Here is an 18235-nt window from a genome sequence, read left to right as displayed (position 1 = left end):
CGCTTGACCTACGATGGCCTCGAGCCGCCGTGGCAACACCAGAACCGCATGATAATGATGTATTGTTTTGTACGACATAGTAGATTCAGGGCAACAGGAGGCGCGACGAGCAGCATACCCATGGTACTAGCTTCTTTCTTTTCTTCAGCATTTTCATACGCAAGGGGCATGGGCGCAAGCAGTCGATGCGTCGGCCCACGCCAGCGGAGTGCAGGCCGCTGGACGTTGGTCGCCATTGCAGCTTGGCGGCTTCTACTCCACGCTCTCGCAATTTGCATGGTGTAGATCAGGTTTTTCCCCCTTCCCCAAATAGGCATGATTATAGTTTCGCAATAGAGGCGAATGCATTTTCCCAACTCTCTAACTGCTTCTCCGTGCCGCGTAAATAAAGTGTCTTGTCACAAAATTGAACACTGACACTTGTAGCTATCGCGATGTATAGTTGAGCGCCAACATGAAGTCTACTTACTTTCAAGCGTAGTACGTTGTTAAATTGGAGATAGACATATAAGTGTTTTGTTTACTCATATCACACCTTTTCGGGCATTGAAAGGGATGGGTTTGAGGGTTTAATTGCTGACTTACGTGATTTTCAGGGGGTTGAGATGGAAAAATACTTCAATTGACTACACTAAAGTCATTCCGTAGAAGGATACTTTATGAATGGCATCGATGGCGTATCATTATTTAATGCATTTCCCTTAATGCTGGGAGGGGCTGTGCTCACTCATTCTCTATATCAAAAATGCCGTGTCATAGTTTCGGACATCTTATGCCTGAGCGCCCACCGGCGTGCTGGCCCCCTCTTCTGTTTGGGCCTGCGTTTGCTTTCGAAAGGCCCTGAGAGTAGCTGCCCTCCGGAAAGCAGCAACCTGGATCAGGTGTTTGCTAGTCTTGACTGTACAGCTCTCATCCAGTGCCAACAGGTTCCGGCCGTGACGAGAAGACGAGCTTGTACTTGATGATCTCTACGACTTCCAGATCCTCCGTTGATGAACCATCCGGGTTTGCTGGCGTGGTTGCAGCATCGTCTGTCATTTCCGTGTCCCCGGCGGCGGCGCCGGTTGCCCGTTTACGGATGACGGCCATGGCGCGGGGCAGCTTCTTGACCTCGCCCGTCATGCGCTGGTGCTGGCCAACGTACATGTGCACCCGCTTCATCCAGGCGGTGCTCTTGGGGTCCAGGGCGTTGGGGTTGTAGTCCGGGAACCAGATGCGCCCGATGGGGATCTCGGGGGCGTTGTTGTTGTCGTCTTCGGCGCCGGTGTGGTAGGGCAGGTTGATGGTGCCCTGCAGCTCCAGCAGGGCCAGGCCCGACGGGGTCTGGATCAGCGGCGGCAGCGGATTGGCGACGGCGGCAGCGGCAGCTTCGACGCTGGCGGGCCGCCGGGGGTGAAGCTGGACGGAGGCCATGGCATATCTCACTTGGCCATGCGACGGAGAGAGCGCTGCAATGTGGATATGAGGAGGGGGATTCACGGGTACATGATTCACATGCTCTGGCTGCTTGATCCTGGGACGCGCCTGGCACTGGGCTGCGTGCGCCCCATTTAGTCAATGAAGTTTAGTTCAAGAAAGACTGGAGCTCCCCATTGTGGTGCTTTATCGATTTACTGATGGTGGGGTGATGGCCGATAGCGATAATGCTCTGGCTATCATCCAGCAGCAGTACGGAGTACATGTAGATACTACTAGACCATTCAATGTCGCTTTGAGTCCGTGCACCAAGCCCTAGATACGTACCTTTTGCCAGAGTCGGCCGCACGGACCGGAAAAAGCTGGCCCAATCTAATCGGCCAATTTTCCCACACAATTGCTGAGAGTTGCTGAAAATTGCAAAGCCAGTGGCACCCGCACCCTGCCCACACCCACTTTGTCAATTTCCGTGTGTATTGCTCTGGTCACGATCTTTTTCTTTTCGACCTCCGAAATCTTTCCCTCGATCGTACTAACCCCCCGACCAGCCCAGCTTCTTTCGAGTCGACTCGCCCACATCGACCGCCAACATGAAGTTGAACATCTCCTACCCTGCCAATGGCAGCCAGAAGTTGATCGAGATTGAGGATGAGAGAAAGCTCCGTGACTTCATGGAGAAGCGCGTACGTCCAACCTCGAAATAATTCCCAACGAAGCAAAAGCCGTGTTATTTGGTGCTGGATGACGGACATCGAGATGGACGAAATATTTTTTTTTTCCCACACACTATTTCATTCTACCGAACCGAGAAACACATCAAACATCATCAGTACCAGCACCAATAACATGGCTGGCGCTTTGGCAAACACAAACATACGACACGTTACTGACAATGCTGGCTTTGACAGATGGGCGCTGAAGTCCCCGGCGACAACCTCGGCGATGAGTTCAAGGGCTACATCTTCCGCATCACCGGTGGAAACGACAAGCAGGGTTTCCCCATGAAGCAGGGTGTCATGCACCCTACCCGTGTCCGACTTCTGCTGTCCGAGGGCCACTCCTGCTACCGCCCCCGCCGCACCGGTGAGCGCAAGCGAAAGTCTGTCCGTGGCTGCATCGTCGGCATGGACCTGTCCGTCCTCGCTCTCTCCATCGTCAAGCAGGGCGACAACGACATCCCCGGTGTCACCGACGTCGTCCACCCCAAGCGCCTCGGCCCCAAGCGCGCCACCAAGATTCGCCGATTCTTCGGCCTCAGCAAGGATGACGATGTAAGTTTCCAACAACACATCGTCGTCGCCTGCCCGGTCGTTGTTTCTGTAGCTGGTTGAACGCCTCTGCAATGTATACCACCGGGCAGAAGTTGAGATGTAGGATGTTCCGAAAACAAGGGACAGCAAGACTAATTGGGCAACACATATAGGTCCGCAAGTACGTCATCCGACGTGAGGTCCAGCCCAAGGGCGAGGGCAAGAGGCCTTACACCAAGGCCCCCAAGATCCAGCGCCTGGTCACTCCCCAGCGCCTGCAGCACAAGCGCCACCGAATTGCCCTGAAGCGCCGCCAGGCCGAGAAGGTCAAGGATGAGGCTGTACGTTGCCCCGGATAACCATCGTCATCAAGCAGAACATCTTACTGACAATCCTTACAGGCCGAGTACGCCGCCATCCTGGCCAAGCGCGTCTCTGAGGCCAAGGCCCAGAAGGCCGAGTCCCGCAAGCGCCGCGCCAGCTCCATGCGCAAGTAAAAACAGCAACCTCGTGCCATAGGCGTTAGGGTTCTTCTTCGGGTGTCTACATAGTACCCCTCCTGGGCTGCGTACGGTTCTTGCATTCGCCACGTTCGATAGGGATCGAGACGTTTTCGGGCAAATCGTGGGCATTCATCATTCGGCCTGGCATGGTCTAGTGTTTTCGGAGGTCTTTTCACGATGTTCACGACATGACCACTGGCCCCGATGAGAGAGCTAGATAGACGACGAACGGTGTATTCTCGGCATAAAAATGGATATGATGATTCCCGGAATAATACTTGCATTCCACGTTATCTTGATGATGACAAACTCTGTTACTCAAATCTCTTCTGTGTCTTTGGTCCACTGCCTCGTGAAGTTGCTGCAACTCAATATCTCCTTCGCCCCTTCATCCCATCCCAACTTAGCAGGTCTCCAGAAGGAATCAATGCTGCATTCAAAAGCAGCAGCTTACCTTCCATACTCCCAAGGATATACCTTACGGGACCAGATAGGAAGGGTCTAGAACGAGGACCCATATGTTTCTGGTGAAGTATTCGCAACCGCATCGTTCGTTGTTGCTGAATGGCCGCACCTCATCTCCCGCCCATTCTCTTGGCAACCTAGATAACAGGAGACAGCAACTACGAGAGGCCACAGCTGCATTCTGCTCCTCTTCTAGCTATCCCAACCACAATAAGTCCTTCTTTCTAAGTAGCCGCAGACTACTGATTAAGCCTGCATGCCTTCGCGACAACTTTTTTTCCTATCTTCACCGAAATACATTTGTTTACATGATACACTTCTATGCATACCTCTGTTTGTGTGTTTCGATCCATTGCATCAGTTATATTCCAGCATTTGTTCGAAATACCATGCCAGTTGAAATACTTGCCATCTCTGTGCTCCGCTATTATGCATGTACGTTTGACATATTGATTTGATGTATTTTATTTATTCATTTCATATATATATATATATATATATATACATCTATGCATACCGGCCCTCGATTTGATTCCAGCATGTACAAAGGACTGTGTAGAAGAGGGGCGTCGTTCATGACTTTAAGCGCTTTGAGTACGAAACACTCAAACAGCCTGGTAGGTATATGCAGGATGCATTATAACCTTGGGTTTGAGTAACCTCTTTGAGGAGTAGACTAATACCTATCCCGCAAAAGACAGAAGCGAGGAAACAAAAGTAACAGAAACTCCTTTTTTGTACTTTTCAACACAAATATGCCAACCTAGATAATGATGCTATGCCCATCCTAGCTCCAATGCCCGAGTGATAGTGCATTAGTCGTAGTCGTGATAGGATTTGTGAAATTTATCCCCGTTTGTCGCCCTGAAATGGGCCCGTCCGTTCCCAAAGTTCAACTCGTGTGGGAGACTAAGCGAAATGCATGTTTTTTCAGATACTTACTCCCTTTCCTTTCGCTTCCCTATGTGCATGTGCATTCGTTTTTTCCCATTATGCCGTGTCCCACGAACCTCTGCCCCTTGTGCTATCCTATACAGCCGGGGCGTGGTGGAACAGGAAGCTCACGCTCTCGCCGTTGTGGGTGCGGCGGATGGCCTCGGCGATGGTGGGGCTGACGTCGATGACGTTGAGCTTCTTGCAGCGCTCCTGCTTGTCGCCAAGAGGCACCGTGTTGGTGACGACCACCTTGGACAGGCAGCTATTGTTGATGATGTTGACGGCGTCGCCGCTGAGGATGCCGTGCGTCACAATGGCCACGACCTCGGCCGCGCCGTTCTCCTTGACCGTCTGCGCCGCCTTGGCCAGCGTGCCGCACGTGTCGGCCATGTCGTCCACCAGGATCGCCACCTTGTCCTTCACGTCGCCGACCAGGACCATGCGGCCCACGACGTTGGGGCGCGGGCGCTCCTTGTGGATCAGGGCGAAGCCGCGGTCGAGGCGGTCGGCTATCGAGGTTGCTCTGTTGTGCTGGGGTTAGCAAAGTTGAGCTCAGAGGTATCGGCAATCACAAGTATATAATTCTTCCCCCTTCTTTCGACGCAATACTTCACCAAACCCCTATAGCGCATATACCAGGAAAGGATAATAGCTCTTACCTCTTGGCACCGCCAGCATCGGGACTGACAATGACGATATCCTGGTCGGGATAGTTTTCCCGGATCCAGCGCAGCACACTGGGCTCGGCGTAGAGGTTATCAACGGGGACGTTGAAGAAGCCCTGGATCTGGCTGGCATGTAGGTCCATAGTGATGACGTGGTTGCAGCCGGCGGTCTGGAGCATGTTGGCAATGAGCTTGGCGCTGATGGGGGCGCGGCTCTTGTCCTTCTTGTCCTGGCGGGCGTAGGGGAAGTTGGGGATGACGGCCGTGATGCGGCGGGCCGAGGCGGTGCGGCAGGCGTGGATCATGATGAGCAGCTCCATGAGGCCGTCGTTGATGTTGTTAGGCGCCGTCGACTGCAGGATGAAGACATCTTCGTCGCGCACGGATTCGCCGACCGTTACCGAGGTTTCTTGGTTCGAGTAGTTCAGGGACATGGTCTTTGCGATTTCGATGCCCAGCCTAGAATGCGGGCACTCTTGTTAGCATATTTGTGTTTGCTTGCTCGGTCGGTCTCGCGCCTGCTGTGCTTTTCGGCTTCGTCGTCTCCATGATTGCTCGGTACTCTTGGCACCACGATGCTGCATTTTCTGATGATGTATGTGTAACAGGTACCGCGTGGGGCAGCCCGACAGGAGATAGAGAAAGGATGAAGAGCTGGAGATGACTTCGTACCTGTCTGCGACACTCTTTGCCAGGCTCGGGTGGCTGTTGCCCGTGAGCAACTTGATTTCGTTGGCCATGTCGCCCATGGTGACCGAAAGAGGAAGGGAATTCCTAGAGACTGGCGGCTACAGGCAAATAAAAATAGCTTCGCCTTTCGTCGGAGCTTTCTTTTGCTTGCTTTTTTTTCCCCTTCGCTTTTTTTCTTTCTTTCCTGTGACACACCCTTCGGAGTTAATGTGCCAACGCAGTGCAACGGTTCTAAAGTCGTCGCAGGCCCAATCAGATGCTGCCGTGGGGGTTTTTGTCTCGTTTCTCTAGAGCAATAAGCAGGTCAGAAGGGAAGGAACCAGTGGGAAAAGAGCCTCGTGCGCCGATGGTTGGACAAACCGCGGGCGCGGCACAGGCTTGAGAGAAAGGACGTACGTTTTGCGACTTCAAATGACGATGCAATAGAACTGAGAAGAAGGGTAGCAAAGTAAGTATATAGTCTCGAACTTGCTCGGGCCAGTATACACCATCAATCAATTAAAATCACAAGCCAGATTTGGATACACGTACGTACGGGCAGCTTTTGACTCTCCCTCTTTTTTTTCTGGTTCTTTGGGGACTACGCACTAGTGCGGTTTGGAGGTTTGGAGGGGCAGCACAAGATGTGACAAGCGATGACGGAACGGGAGTCCGCGCTGCAGCCAGAGGGTAAGACGGCTTTTTTTCCCTTCCAGCCGGATGGAGGGTAGCAATGCTTTTAAGTGACAAAGCCGCAAGAGAAGATGGTGAGTGTTGTTTGTCAATCCAAAGTGCCAGCAGCTCAGAGCTGTCACGGAAAGCTCCTTTTGTCAAAGAAAGTCGACGACTCGTCTTGTCATGATGAATGCGATAGACAGAACCTCCAGACACACACCCGACTGGACGAAAAGTTTGCCGGCATGGTCCAGCGCTTTTTTTTCTTTTTCTTTTTCTTCTTCTTTCAGGGTGTCCCTCACACACACTCTGGCATGGTCCGTTCGTAGGTACCCTTACTTTTACTGGCTTGGGGCTAGGCCTGGCTAAGACAAAGCTGGGTGTGGGGGAAGGTGGGGTGAATTGAGTTGGACTGCTGGCTGGCTGCTTCAGTATTTGGGGAAGAAGGTTCTCGGCCTTTGCCTGTTCGGCATGCAAACATGCTGTCATCAGCACTTGGCACCGCAAATCTCAGATCCCCAGATCTCAGGTCGGTCGGCAGTCAGATAAACATTGAAACAAGAAGCACATCACTCCAGAAGTGTCATTGAGAAGGCACTGTACTGGACTTACTGCTTGCAGATCAGGTACGTCGACACCCAACGCTACTCGCTTGAATACACTGATGCTACCAATGCTCGCATGGCACCCATAAGAAATAATCGTATACACTCTCGCGAAGATCTGGAAACACAACGAAGCAATAAATGGATGATTTGGTTGTCATCACATCTGGAAGGCTGGTTGTCTTGATTAGTCCAGTCTTGCCAATATCCCTCCTAACTGGCCAACCCGCATTCAGAGACCGCACGCCACAATGAGTAAGACCTGTCGTCTCCTTTTGAGGGCACCGACAATGGCCGATTGCCATGTGCATTGGTGGACTGTCGAGCATAAACACGTGACAAGGAGCATAGCGAGAACCATTGCCATTGCGAGTATTGCTTGGTATTTGCTTTTCTGCGCTTCACTGTCATACACCAGGTGATGTCATTCTTGAGCCGCATATGCCCCTCTCTTCCGAAACCACGACCCTACAACCCGTTTTCCACTTGGTTTCCGGTCTTGTTGCCCTGTGCCCATTCAGGCAAGTTCCTGGTGAAGATATGGGCAACAGGCTGTGGCTCGCAGCCCCCTTCCATGACGGGCGCCTTGACGAAGCAATTGCCGTCTTCAATCTCCGAATAGATGCCACTGCCGCAGCGCCCACAGAACCGGCGCAGTACCGACTTGCCCGAATCGGTAGCTTTGTCTTTTTGGTTGGTCAGTATCGTGTTTGCGACGATGGATGGAAAATACGCACCTTCGTACGTCTTGAGGCTGTCGGCACCTTTGGTGACCGTGATGGTGTCCTTGGGGTAGGCCCAGTTCACCGTGTAGACAGAGCCACTGCAAATCTGGCAGTTCTTGCAGCTGCATGCCACAGATGCTTTGTAGTCGCCCTTGGCCTCGATTTCGATCGTTCCGCAGAGACACTTTCCGTGAGCCACCTCATAAGAGACCATTGTTGCGGATGTGGAGTTGCGAGAGACGAAGAGAAGGCGGGGGTGCGAGGTGGGAGAGTTGGGAGAGTTTGCTGAAGCTGCCTAGAGATGGAGATGTTGCTCGGGGCCTCGGGTCAGTGCTCCCACCGGGAAGGAAACTCCCTTGCATGAACTTGCATGAACGTTGCCCAAGTATGACAACATACCTGGGTATACGACGTACACATATTCGGATCAGGGTAACAGTAGGGCTTAACACCGACGACTACGGCTTGGCCAGTGGGAATTAACAAGATTCCGGACTAACCTAGTCCAAGCAACTCAAAGCCATTCAAGCTGCCAGGGCTCGCATAATTCTCGAATGGGATAAGCGAAGTGCATATGGGCACTCGGATATAAGCTGCAATTGAACCAAAACCTCGATTCTTGTCACCATTCATACGTCTCTTAAGAAACAGCCAAATATTAGCTGCTTTGGTGCTTTATCAGGTCTGTTATCAATGGCCCTTCTAGCTTAGCTGGTCGCTGGATTGCGTGGCAGATGGCCACATGCCATCTTTCAAATCACTGCGGCGTATATATAGTACTGTACTGTTTTTATGCTTCCCTCTTAGATAGACAATGGACCATATAAATATTCTAGTAACACATCCTTACCATCATACAGATGTCTAAGACACGGTTCATTACCCAAAGCTGGAAGCAACCAATAAGAGACATTCATGGCTCGTGTAAAGTGTCCAAGGTACCGACGGTTTGGTTGAGCCGTAAAGGTAAAGTTGCAAACCTGTGACCTATAGAAGTGCTATATTCAAACTCTATCATGTATATCCATGCATACAGATGTTCGAGATAAGGATGTCAAAACAGGAGCCAATGAGCCAATCTCGAAAAGTAATACGAGTGCGGAGTATCCCGTAAATGTAGCACTGATGGGCATCCCACTTCACGTATCTCCACATATGTAAAAATGGGGAAGCTTAGATCTCGACGATCCTGTTTCGATTTTGTCTCACGGACTCAAAAGCCCATATCGGCTGCCATAGAAACATCTGCAAAGATACTAGGCTATATGGATATCTGGCCATCTTCGTACGAGAAAGAAATGATTCTTCTCGCTGACGTCCTGATATCTTGCCTCAGAAGCAGAAGTTGCCGGAACAGCCTCCGTCAGTATGGCTGCTGACTAACGTAATCACATCTTGGAGCTAGATCTAGACTAGGTCAGAAAGTGAGATGGAAGAGAGACCCTGACCACGGACCCGGGAACGCCGGGGCACGCCAAGTTCATGGAGTGTATGTACGGCACAATCACGCCGGGGCGCCGGACTCACGTCAGACGAAGGGGTGCCCAAGGTGACGATTTACCAACCACCCTCTACAAGGATAGACAACCCACAGTTCTTTTCAGGACATGTTTCACATCCATACAGCGAGACTGCCGCCTCCGGAAATAGACTAGCCGGCGCATGGTGTGACGCCGATACCACCCCCCTTTCCAAACCGGATACTATTTGATTGGCCCGACCGCATACAACCCCCGGCAGTAAACAAAAAGAGCTCTCATCTGCCGGCAAGAATGACTGAAATGACAGACTGGTTTATTACTTCGTACTGATCATATCGATACCGGACTATTAAGTGACACGTCGAGCGCCACATTATTGCTTTCGCTCTGTCACTATCACCGTACAGCTCCGCGCCAGACCCCAGCGCGGTCACACAATCACATACATATCATATATACGCAAATCATGGTCAACCTACTCGTCCTTGGCAGCGCGCTAGTTGCCGCGACGCTGCTCTACAGCGTGGCCGGCCTGTACACCAACTACAACAAGGTGCGGCGGACGGGCATCCCCGTCATCGTGAGCCCCTTCTACACCTTCAACCCGCTATGGATCATCGCGCAGTCCTGGCTCGCGCCCCGGGCCTGGTTCCTGCCGCTCTGCCGGCTGCTGCCCGAGCCCCTGTGTCTCTTCACTCGCGTCATCACCATGGACTGGCCCAAGGAGGACGGCTGGGAGCTGCACGACCGCTTCGGCCCGGCCTTTTGGGTCATCAGCCCGGGGACCATCCAGTTCATGTGTGCCGACCCGGTGGCGAATGAGGAGATCATGACGAGGTACAAGGCTTGGACCAAGCCGCCGGAGCATGTCGGCAAGTAATTTCTCACTCCTTATAGGACCCCTGAAATAGTGTACTGACCTCATAGCAGCTGCGTTGGGAATGTATGGCCCCAATGTTCTTACGGTAAGTTGGTTGACCCTCTGTTCGTATCAGGGGGAGGGGTGAAGAGCTAAACATCTGTTTTGCTCCAGGTCGAGGGCGAAGACTGGATGCGCCACAAGCGCATCATCGGCCCCTGCTTCAACGAGCGCATCAGCGTGCTGGTCTGGGAGGAGACGACGCGGCAGGTGCAGGAGATGCTGGACGAGAAGATCTTCGCGCGCGCGGACGGCGCGCACACGACGCTGTGCGACGACAGCCGGACCATCGCGCTGCACGCCTTCATGGGCGTCGGCCTGGGGGCGCCGCAGGCCTTCTCGACGGGCGCGCGCCAGAAGAGCGAGGGCCGCCGGCTCTCGTTCCGCGACTCGCTCACCTCGGTCCTGCACGAGCTGATGCTGACGACGGTGGCCAGCCAGCTGCCGCCGGCGGTGCTGGGGCTGCTGCCTAAGTACATTAGCGAGAAGAAGGTCGCGTTCGATGAGGCGGGGCTGTACATCAATGACTTGATTAGGGCGCAGGAGGAGGTGGACTCGGACGGGTCAGGGGCTAAGGCGTCAGTCGCCTCTTCCTTATCATCAGAGAAGAAGAAACCCAACACTTTCCTCTCGGCACTCGTCTCCAACGCGCGCGACGACGCGAACACGGCAACAGAGGAGCAAAGCGCGACGGTGGGGGGTCGCAAAAAGGGCTTCTCCAAGCAGGACCTGATGGGCAACATGTTCGTCATGAGCTTCGCGGGCCACGACACGACGGCCTCGTCGCTCGCCTTCACGGTCAGCATGCTGGCGACGCGGCCCGAGTACCAGAAGTGGATCCAGGAGGAGATCGACGGGGTGCTCGCGAGCGGCGTCGATCGGAGCGATTACAAGAACATCTTCCCCAAGCTGAAGCGCTGTCAGGCCCTGCTGTTCGAGACGCTAAGGCTGTACCACCCGGCGCTGCTGGTGACGCGGCAGACAGCTGTGGATAATCAGCTACAGGTCGTGCTGTCGAAAACAGATGCGAAGGAGAAGACAGCGATACAGGTCCCCCGCGGGGACGCTGGTCCATGCGAATCTGCACGCCACGTACTTGTCTTCCGAGCTCTGGGGCCCGGACTGCGAGGAGTGGAAGCCGGAACGCTTCATCATACCCGCCGGCACCGATAAGCCCGGCTGGCCTGAGTATAGGCCCGAGCCCGCGGGGCAGACAGCGGAGAAGCTGGTGGCGCCGCCGCTGGCGCTGAGCTCGTTCTGGTCGATGGGGCCGCGCATCTGTCTGGGGATGAAGTTCTCGCAGGTAAGTCGATACCGATACCCTTTGAGATATAAGATGTTAGATGCTCATCATGTTGCCCGCTACCCAGGTCGAATTCACAGTCGCCATGTTCACGGCCTTCTCGCAAGCGAGCGTGGAGCCCGTGCCGAGGCCCGAGGTCGTCGCGAAGGCGGGCTCGGCGGAGGCGGCGGTGCAGGAGGCGCGCGGGGAGCTCAAGGGGGTGCTGGATCGGTCTGGGTTCGGGACGACGGGGCCGTTGCTGCATATTACGGAGCCGGAGAAGATTGTGCTGCGGTGGCATAGGAGGTGACACCGTCTTATCTAGATCTGAGAAGATAGAAGGAGATACGATATTGTACTCATATGTGGAGCAACTTTTTAGACTTGGAGACGAGCGATTAGATGTAATGACTAATCGAAGTATGATTTCTGATACAGGAGTGTCGCGATGATTGGCAAAATCCTCGTCACATTGAGGTTGAAGCTATAGCCTCCTCAAAAACCCCACGAACAACAATGAAGCTCGGATAGCTGACATAGACAGCGCGGAAGTAGATGTTGTGTTTATGTCTCAAGTATGCTAGGTTTCATTATGTTTTGACAGCGGGCGATCCCTTGGTTGGAGCCATGCATGCCAGGAGGTTTAACGCTGCTGGTTCCGGTAGGTATGTTTAGAAACCCTCCCTTCTCAGTGACAAAGAAAACATCCCACTAGTCCGCACTCTCCTGGCAAACCAAGTCCACCCATCACATATGCGATTACGATAAACTTACTTGAGTGCTGTGATCCCATACCCGATGTAGGAAACGACAAGTCAGTCATTATGTCGGGATTCTACAGCTACACCCGTCAGGGACAGCCGAGGGCAAGCCCCCAACGCCAATCTTACATAATGGACGAGGAAGACGACGAAGAAGGCTACACACCGTATGCGGTAGACCACAGCAGAACGGCCTATTCCGCACCATTTCAGCAGAGCAATGACATCCTACGGCGTCGAGCCAGCCAAATGTCGCCCGCGAACCAACTCTATCCGGACCAGACCTCGTACGAAGACCAGACCTCGTACGGAGACCAGAACTCGTATGAAGACATCACAGATATGGAAGACTTCGCAGACATGGACTACCTCGCACCCACACCGACCGATGAGCGCCACTATTCCACTTCGTTTATATCGCCCAAATCTGTCCGGTTCTCCGAAGGCGCCGATAGCAGCAGCGGCAACAACATCGTCAACAGCACTTCCTCAATCCCCGCAACCTCCATTGAAAGCGACTCCATCATATACCGCCGCCGTCGCATCAATGGCACCAACACCACCATCACCACTCTCAACAGCACCGCACCCGAGGCGCTCCGCATCTTTTACCAGGCCGCCTCAATCGTGATGAAAACCTTCAACTGGGCGGTGTCGGCCTGGAACGCCCTCTGCGTGGAGATGGGCCCCCTTTTCCAGCCCATGGTCACCTTCCTGGCCTTCATGGCCCTCCTGCTGTTCCTCCTCGCCGAGGACAAGAGCGACCCCTACGGGCCCATCTTCTGGGCGTTCGGCGTCGCGTTCAAGAACCTCGGCCGCCAGTTCATCAAGGGCCAGCGCTTGGGCGCGCTGAGGCGCGACGTCGCGTTCAACATCACCGAGTACTTTGCCGGGGACGGCGGCGGCGACTTGGGGGACGAGAGGGTGCCGTGGCGGCTGTACGAGGAGGTGCTGCGCGACGCCGACGGGATGGAGACGTGGTTCGACGAGGCGCGCGTGGTGGACGATGTGGTGTCGGCGCTGTGGGCGGGACTGCCGCCGCTTTCGGGCGTGGTGGTCGCGCAGAGTAATAACAGCAGCAGCAACAACAACAACAGTACCGGGAGTCGGGTGGTGTATCAGCCTCAGCCCATGACGGTGACTGTCACATTCTCTGGAGCCGAGCCGGAATCGACAAGACCGTGGGAGAAGAAAGATGGTAATCCGTGGAAGAAAATGGATGCCGCGGCGGACGGAAAGGAGGGGCAGGACGAGAATACCAAGGCGGTTATGCGCCGCCTCCGGATGCGCAGCGCCATCGACATGCGGTCCACCCTGCGCAAGCGCGCCGAGGCCTACTTCGAAAACTTCCTCGCAGGTCGCGTCGTTATCATCGGGCGGATGCTGGACGATGCGCGACGGTTCGGGGAGCTGGTCGAGACGCACGTCGTTCACCCGAACAGCGACGACTCCGACTATGACGGCGAGGCAAAGTCGGCTGAACAAGTGTCGAACAAGATCGGGCCCAAGTTTCACGCAGACGTGGCCGCCAAGTTCGGGCTGGAGTCGACATCAGGCTCGAAGATACTGTTCTGGAAGAAGGACAAGCTCGCCGAGGTAGAGGTGACGAACCGCACCAACTACATGTTGAGCTACATGGGCCTCCACCTCATGAACCGCCTCGTCGCATCACACACCGCGCTCTACGCCTCCGCCCGCCCCGAACCCGCGGACCTGCCCGCGGACCTCAGGGGCCAAGCCACCTCCTCTTCCTTCTTCGCCCCCGCCCAACCCGACACCCTAACCGCGCTCGCGGACCTGCGGCGCGCCGAGCAGGCCGAGCGCGCGTTCCTGGGCGACCTGATCGCGCAGAGCGCGTACGGCGCGACCCTGGCGACCCCGCGGCGGCTGCCGCGGGACTGGACCGACGAGCCGGCGACGCGGGCTTTAGAGAAGCTGATGGAGCGGGTGGGCGCGCTGGAGCGGCGGCTGCAGAGCGTGAGCCGGCGGTTCGCGTTCCTGGCGGAGCGGATGGCGGCGCAGGTCGCGAACGAGACGGGGGCGGCGTATGCGCCGGAGCGGTCGACGGGGGCGGGAGTTCGGGGATGCCGGTGCCGGTGTCGGAGATGGATCGGCCGCTTTTGACGTACGGGGTGCTGCGGTGGGGGGAGGGGGCTCAGGAGCTGGTGGGAGGGTGGGGGGAGGGGGATGGGCGGGGTTGAGGAGGCGTGGAGGGGGGCGGAGGAGAGGGGGAGGGAGGTGGGTAGGAAGAGGGAGGGGATGGAGGGTAAGGGGAGCAAGGTTAGGAAGTGGAGAGTTGGAAACTGTGAGGGGGGCTTCTTGTTGGGGGGATATTGTGGAGAGTAAACAGCCTGCTATTGGGGAGAAGAAGAAGGAAAAGAAGGAGAAGGCAGCGAAAGGGTGGTTCTGGACCAAGAAGAACGATAACGAAGGAGAATCGGAGAATAGCGAGGAGGAAGCCGGAGAAGAGGCAGTTCAGACGGAGCAGCAGAAGCCCCTTTCTGGCGCTGGCGATGAAGGAAAAGTAGCAAAGAGTGCCGATGGCGACACTCCGGAAAAGAGGGCCACGCGCGAGAAGCTGTGCTGTGGCTACAGTATGCACAACGAATGGGCGGATATGCTCATCTACGGGGATCAGCAGTTCACGTATCAGGATCTGTACAGCGGGCAGCCGGAGGAGGTTTTGTCATGAGATCATATCGTAGTTGATTCATTAGCTTGGTTAATTAGCCGACTTGGCCAGCTCATAGCTAGATACATGTGAAAAGGGGTAATATGCTATCTTAAGGTATTCCATCTGCCGGTCATCCATCTGCGCTAATCAACCCGGATAATGCCACTCTCATCCTGTGATGCATTTTTCTTTCCCGAAAACCATTTCATCACGATGTCTTGCGCTCATCAGTGCCACCAGAACTTGAAGCTTTGCGCGCGTTAGGGCCACGGCGAAGTTTGGGATTGTTGATCCTGGGATTGTAGTTGTTTGGTCCTCCACCGTAACCCATATACTGAAAGTGCGGCCAAGCCGGTGACGGTAACTGAACATGGTCGAAAAGGGTTTCGTCAGGATCGTACCCGCTACTTGTCGAGCTCTTTGAGTCGCCCGCCTGAGTCTCGCCCGCTTCGTCAGCTCGATCATCCTCATCCTCACCATCGACCACACTCGGGGAAGGGACCCGCGACGACTTCTGCTTGCCTTTGCCTTTCTTGTGATGATGAAGCGTCGTGCCGTCGGTGCTGGTGCTCGAGACGCGCTCCGACTTGCGCTCGCCGCCGCCGCCGTCGACGTCGTCCTTGGCCCAGACCTCGAGCTGCAGCGCCGCCTTCTGGAGCGAGGCGACGGAGCTCGCTTCCGCCGCGTCGGAGCAGCCGCCGCCCTTGTGCGAGCGCGCCATGAGGACCTTGCCCGAGTCGGCTGGGGCGAGGCGCGCGACGAGGTCCGAGACCTGGGCCGTGTTGGGCAGCGTCGCCATGTAGAAGTGCGGGCCCGGGTAGCCCAGCGCGCTCCAGGCGCTGCGGGTGTAGTCCACGATGGGGAAGCTGATGTGGGAGACGCCGCAGGGCCAGATGTAGACGTTCTGGACGCCGCTGCTGTAGCCGGGAGGGGCGAGGTGCTGCTGCTGGTTGTTCATATGATGGTGGTGGTGCTGGTGGTGGTGACCGTGAGGGTGTCCTGCGAAGTCTGGTTGGACGGGGAAGAGTCCCGTGTCGTTGTGACCATCATGGGCAGCGCCAGCAGCAGGCTTGGGCGGTGCTTTGCCGACATGTCCTTTTTGGTTGCGGATCTTGTGGCAATCGGCGCAGTCGCAGGCCTTGGTAGCTTCGTTCTGAGCCCCGTACATGAGCGGGTGCTGGTTCATGTAGATCCAGCCGAGGTTGGGGTCCATGTTGATGACGAGCTGTATATGGAGACTTACTGATTGTGGCTGCTTCTTCTTCTTCTTTTCCTTCTCCTGCTTCGGATGCTCCAGCTTGCCCTTCTTATACCTCTTCCTGGCCGCTTTGAAGTGCTTTGGACAAGGCCACAGGAAACACTTGTCTGAGATGTGGAAGGCCATCTTGATACCTCAATAGACTGAAGAGGTAGATGTTTCTGGGTTGTCTTGGATGTCCGAAGTGCATAGTTACCTACTTACTATAGTGACTTTCTCAGACTATAAGAATATTTCTGATTGCTACATTGCTTGGGTGATGAGTGAAAGAGTAGGAAATGGCTTCCTGGGGCTCCAGGCAATGAAAATGGGGACCTTGTTTCCAGCGACCAAACAGATGTAACACATGATATATCTTTTCGTGTTATCAAACAACATGTTTCCATTGAATACTCATGCTCTATGTTCATCGCTTTGATAGTGCATCGACTCTGGCTGTATAGGGGTGAAATACACTTGTAAATGCCTGATACACCACTTACAGGGTCCTTCTGAGCTTTCAGCGACCAAGGTATGATTCTTCGCCGTTAGACTTCAGGTAAGATTTGATAAACCTGAGAGGTCAAGAGAGAGGCTGTCGATATGAGTAAAGCCAGCGATGCCTGGCAACTTGCATGCTGTGGTGTCGTCCAGCGAGAGAGGCAGCTGACGACGGGTTGCAAGGATGCGATCTTTTTAGGTAGGCCTGAGTCAGGGTATCAATTAGCGGACGAGTCTAGGCCGAGTAGCGCCTGGAACTTTGGCTGAGCCGCATCTCCAGGTGTCGGGAAAACTCTGCGACCGACATACCGAATTGTAAGCTTCTTGCTAACCTTAGGTTCTCCAGGCCTGTCGTTTAGGTACCCCACTCAGCGCAATTGGACAGCTCACCACCTGGCCAGTACTGTATCTCCAGCTTTTAGGTGCCAAGCCAAGCTACGCACTCTAAGATTTTTGTGGACAGGGTCCTCTTCTATCTTTCTCCATTGCCTTCCCTATCGCATCTGAAAAGGCCACTCTTCAACTCGCGCATCTACTGAGTACTTATCTTCCTTCACTTCTGGTGTATCCTCTTGCTTGCTCAACAACCTCGTCTCTTCCGCCATACTATACCCTTCTCCGCCAATCCGGCCTTGCCCAGAAATCAAATCGCAAAGATGTTCGGCCTCAGCCCCCAAATGTATGTCCCTACCCGTTAATTGTCGCGGGTCTCGAGGGCGGCCCAGTCGCAAAGGTGGCGTAAAGTGCATGAAGCTAATATTCTGCGATTCTGTAGTGAGAACCTCGTCATCATCCTCGGAACGATGCAAATCGCGAAGAAGATCCCCTTCGACGACCCCAATGTCCTCAACATGTGCCGCGCTCTCTACATCGTCAGCAACTTGATCATTGCTGGCCTGTACCTCTACGTCCAGATGAAGATCAACAAGAACAAGGGTACGCTCGCCGCCATCTCTCCCGCGCGCCTCGATTGCGAAAATCGACACCCCCAAGACAGCTGCTGACTTTCACTCTACAGATATGACCACCCTTAAGTACGTCGAGCCTGCCCCTATGGGCTCGGCCGAGGAGCCCAAGCTTGTCACCACCACGATCCACGCCTACGACTCGGCCCAGGTCAAGACCTCCTTCCGGTCACAGATGATGGGTGTCGCCATGATGGCCGGCATGCATCTGTACATGAAGTACACCAACCCCCTGATCATCCAGTCCATTATCCCTCTCAAGACCGCCCTCGAGTCCAACCTCGTCAAGATCCACGTCCTCGGCCACCCCGCTAGCGGCGACCTCAAGCGCCCCTTCAAGGCTGCTGCCGGTCTCATGGGTGGCCTGCAGCAGGGTACCCCTCAGTCCGACAAGAAGGCTGTTGAGGCTGCCGAGCGCGCCGGTCGTGGTGGTGCCAAGGAGGAATAAGCGCACTATACTCGGGAAAAATACAAGAAAAAGTATATGGCCACCTGACGGAGGTGGT

General features: G+C 54.8%; 8 protein-coding genes across 8 annotated transcripts; 4 read left to right on the top strand and 4 right to left on the bottom strand.

The window, feature by feature from the left end:
* Positions 1-909: 909 nt before the first annotated feature.
* PG986_008855 (uncharacterized protein) lies at positions 910-1413 on the bottom strand (the record flags this gene model as incomplete). Its single annotated transcript, XM_066845077.1, has 1 exon — positions 910-1413. The coding sequence occupies one exon, from the start codon at positions 1411-1413 to the stop codon at positions 910-912; it is 504 nt and encodes a 167-aa protein (XP_066697475.1).
* A 593-nt stretch (positions 1414-2006) lies between these two features.
* PG986_008854 (40S ribosomal protein eS6) lies at positions 2007-3163 on the top strand (the record flags this gene model as incomplete). The annotated part of the gene is made up of 4 exons (XM_066845076.1): positions 2007-2099; positions 2325-2687; positions 2840-3007; positions 3068-3163. 4 exons carry the CDS (start codon positions 2007-2009, stop codon positions 3161-3163), a joined length of 720 nt encoding a protein of 239 aa, XP_066697474.1.
* A 1500-nt stretch (positions 3164-4663) lies between these two features.
* Positions 4664-5984, bottom strand: PG986_008853 (ribose-phosphate pyrophosphokinase 3; the record flags this gene model as incomplete). Its single annotated transcript, XM_066845075.1, has 3 exons — positions 4664-5093; positions 5230-5694; positions 5908-5984. The coding sequence occupies 3 exons, from the start codon at positions 5982-5984 to the stop codon at positions 4664-4666; spliced, it is 972 nt and encodes a 323-aa protein (XP_066697473.1).
* Positions 5985-7652: 1668 nt separating this feature from the next.
* PG986_008852 (uncharacterized protein) lies at positions 7653-8123 on the bottom strand (the record flags this gene model as incomplete). The annotated part of the gene is made up of 2 exons (XM_066845074.1): positions 7653-7870; positions 7922-8123. The coding sequence occupies 2 exons, from the start codon at positions 8121-8123 to the stop codon at positions 7653-7655; spliced, it is 420 nt and encodes a 139-aa protein (XP_066697472.1).
* A 1733-nt stretch (positions 8124-9856) lies between these two features.
* On the top strand, positions 9857-11894 carry PG986_008851 (uncharacterized protein; the record flags this gene model as incomplete). The annotated part of the gene is made up of 4 exons (XM_066845073.1): positions 9857-10266; positions 10321-10333; positions 10424-11322; positions 11360-11894. 4 exons carry the CDS (start codon positions 9857-9859, stop codon positions 11892-11894), a joined length of 1857 nt encoding a protein of 618 aa, XP_066697471.1.
* A 590-nt stretch (positions 11895-12484) lies between these two features.
* On the top strand, positions 12485-15044 carry PG986_008850 (uncharacterized protein; the record flags this gene model as incomplete). Its single annotated transcript, XM_066845072.1, has 2 exons — positions 12485-14428; positions 14718-15044. 2 exons carry the CDS (start codon positions 12485-12487, stop codon positions 15042-15044), a joined length of 2271 nt encoding a protein of 756 aa, XP_066697470.1.
* A 190-nt stretch (positions 15045-15234) lies between these two features.
* On the bottom strand, positions 15235-16410 carry PG986_008849 (uncharacterized protein; the record flags this gene model as incomplete). The annotated part of the gene is made up of 1 exon (XM_066845071.1): positions 15235-16410. One exon carries the CDS (start codon positions 16408-16410, stop codon positions 15235-15237), a length of 1176 nt encoding a protein of 391 aa, XP_066697469.1.
* A 1010-nt stretch (positions 16411-17420) lies between these two features.
* On the top strand, positions 17421-18177 carry PG986_008848 (inorganic phosphate transport PHO88; the record flags this gene model as incomplete). The annotated part of the gene is made up of 3 exons (XM_066845070.1): positions 17421-17443; positions 17540-17700; positions 17783-18177. 3 exons carry the CDS (start codon positions 17421-17423, stop codon positions 18175-18177), a joined length of 579 nt encoding a protein of 192 aa, XP_066697468.1.
* Between the last annotated feature and the right edge of the window lie 58 nt (positions 18178-18235).

Source organism: Apiospora aurea (genome assembly GCF_038362705.1).
Source record: "Apiospora aurea strain CBS 24483 chromosome Unknown utg000006l_segment0_segment0, whole genome shotgun sequence".
Taxonomy (NCBI): Eukaryota; Fungi; Ascomycota; class Sordariomycetes; order Amphisphaeriales; family Apiosporaceae; genus Apiospora; species Apiospora aurea.
This window is presented reverse-complemented; position numbering and strand designations above follow the sequence as displayed.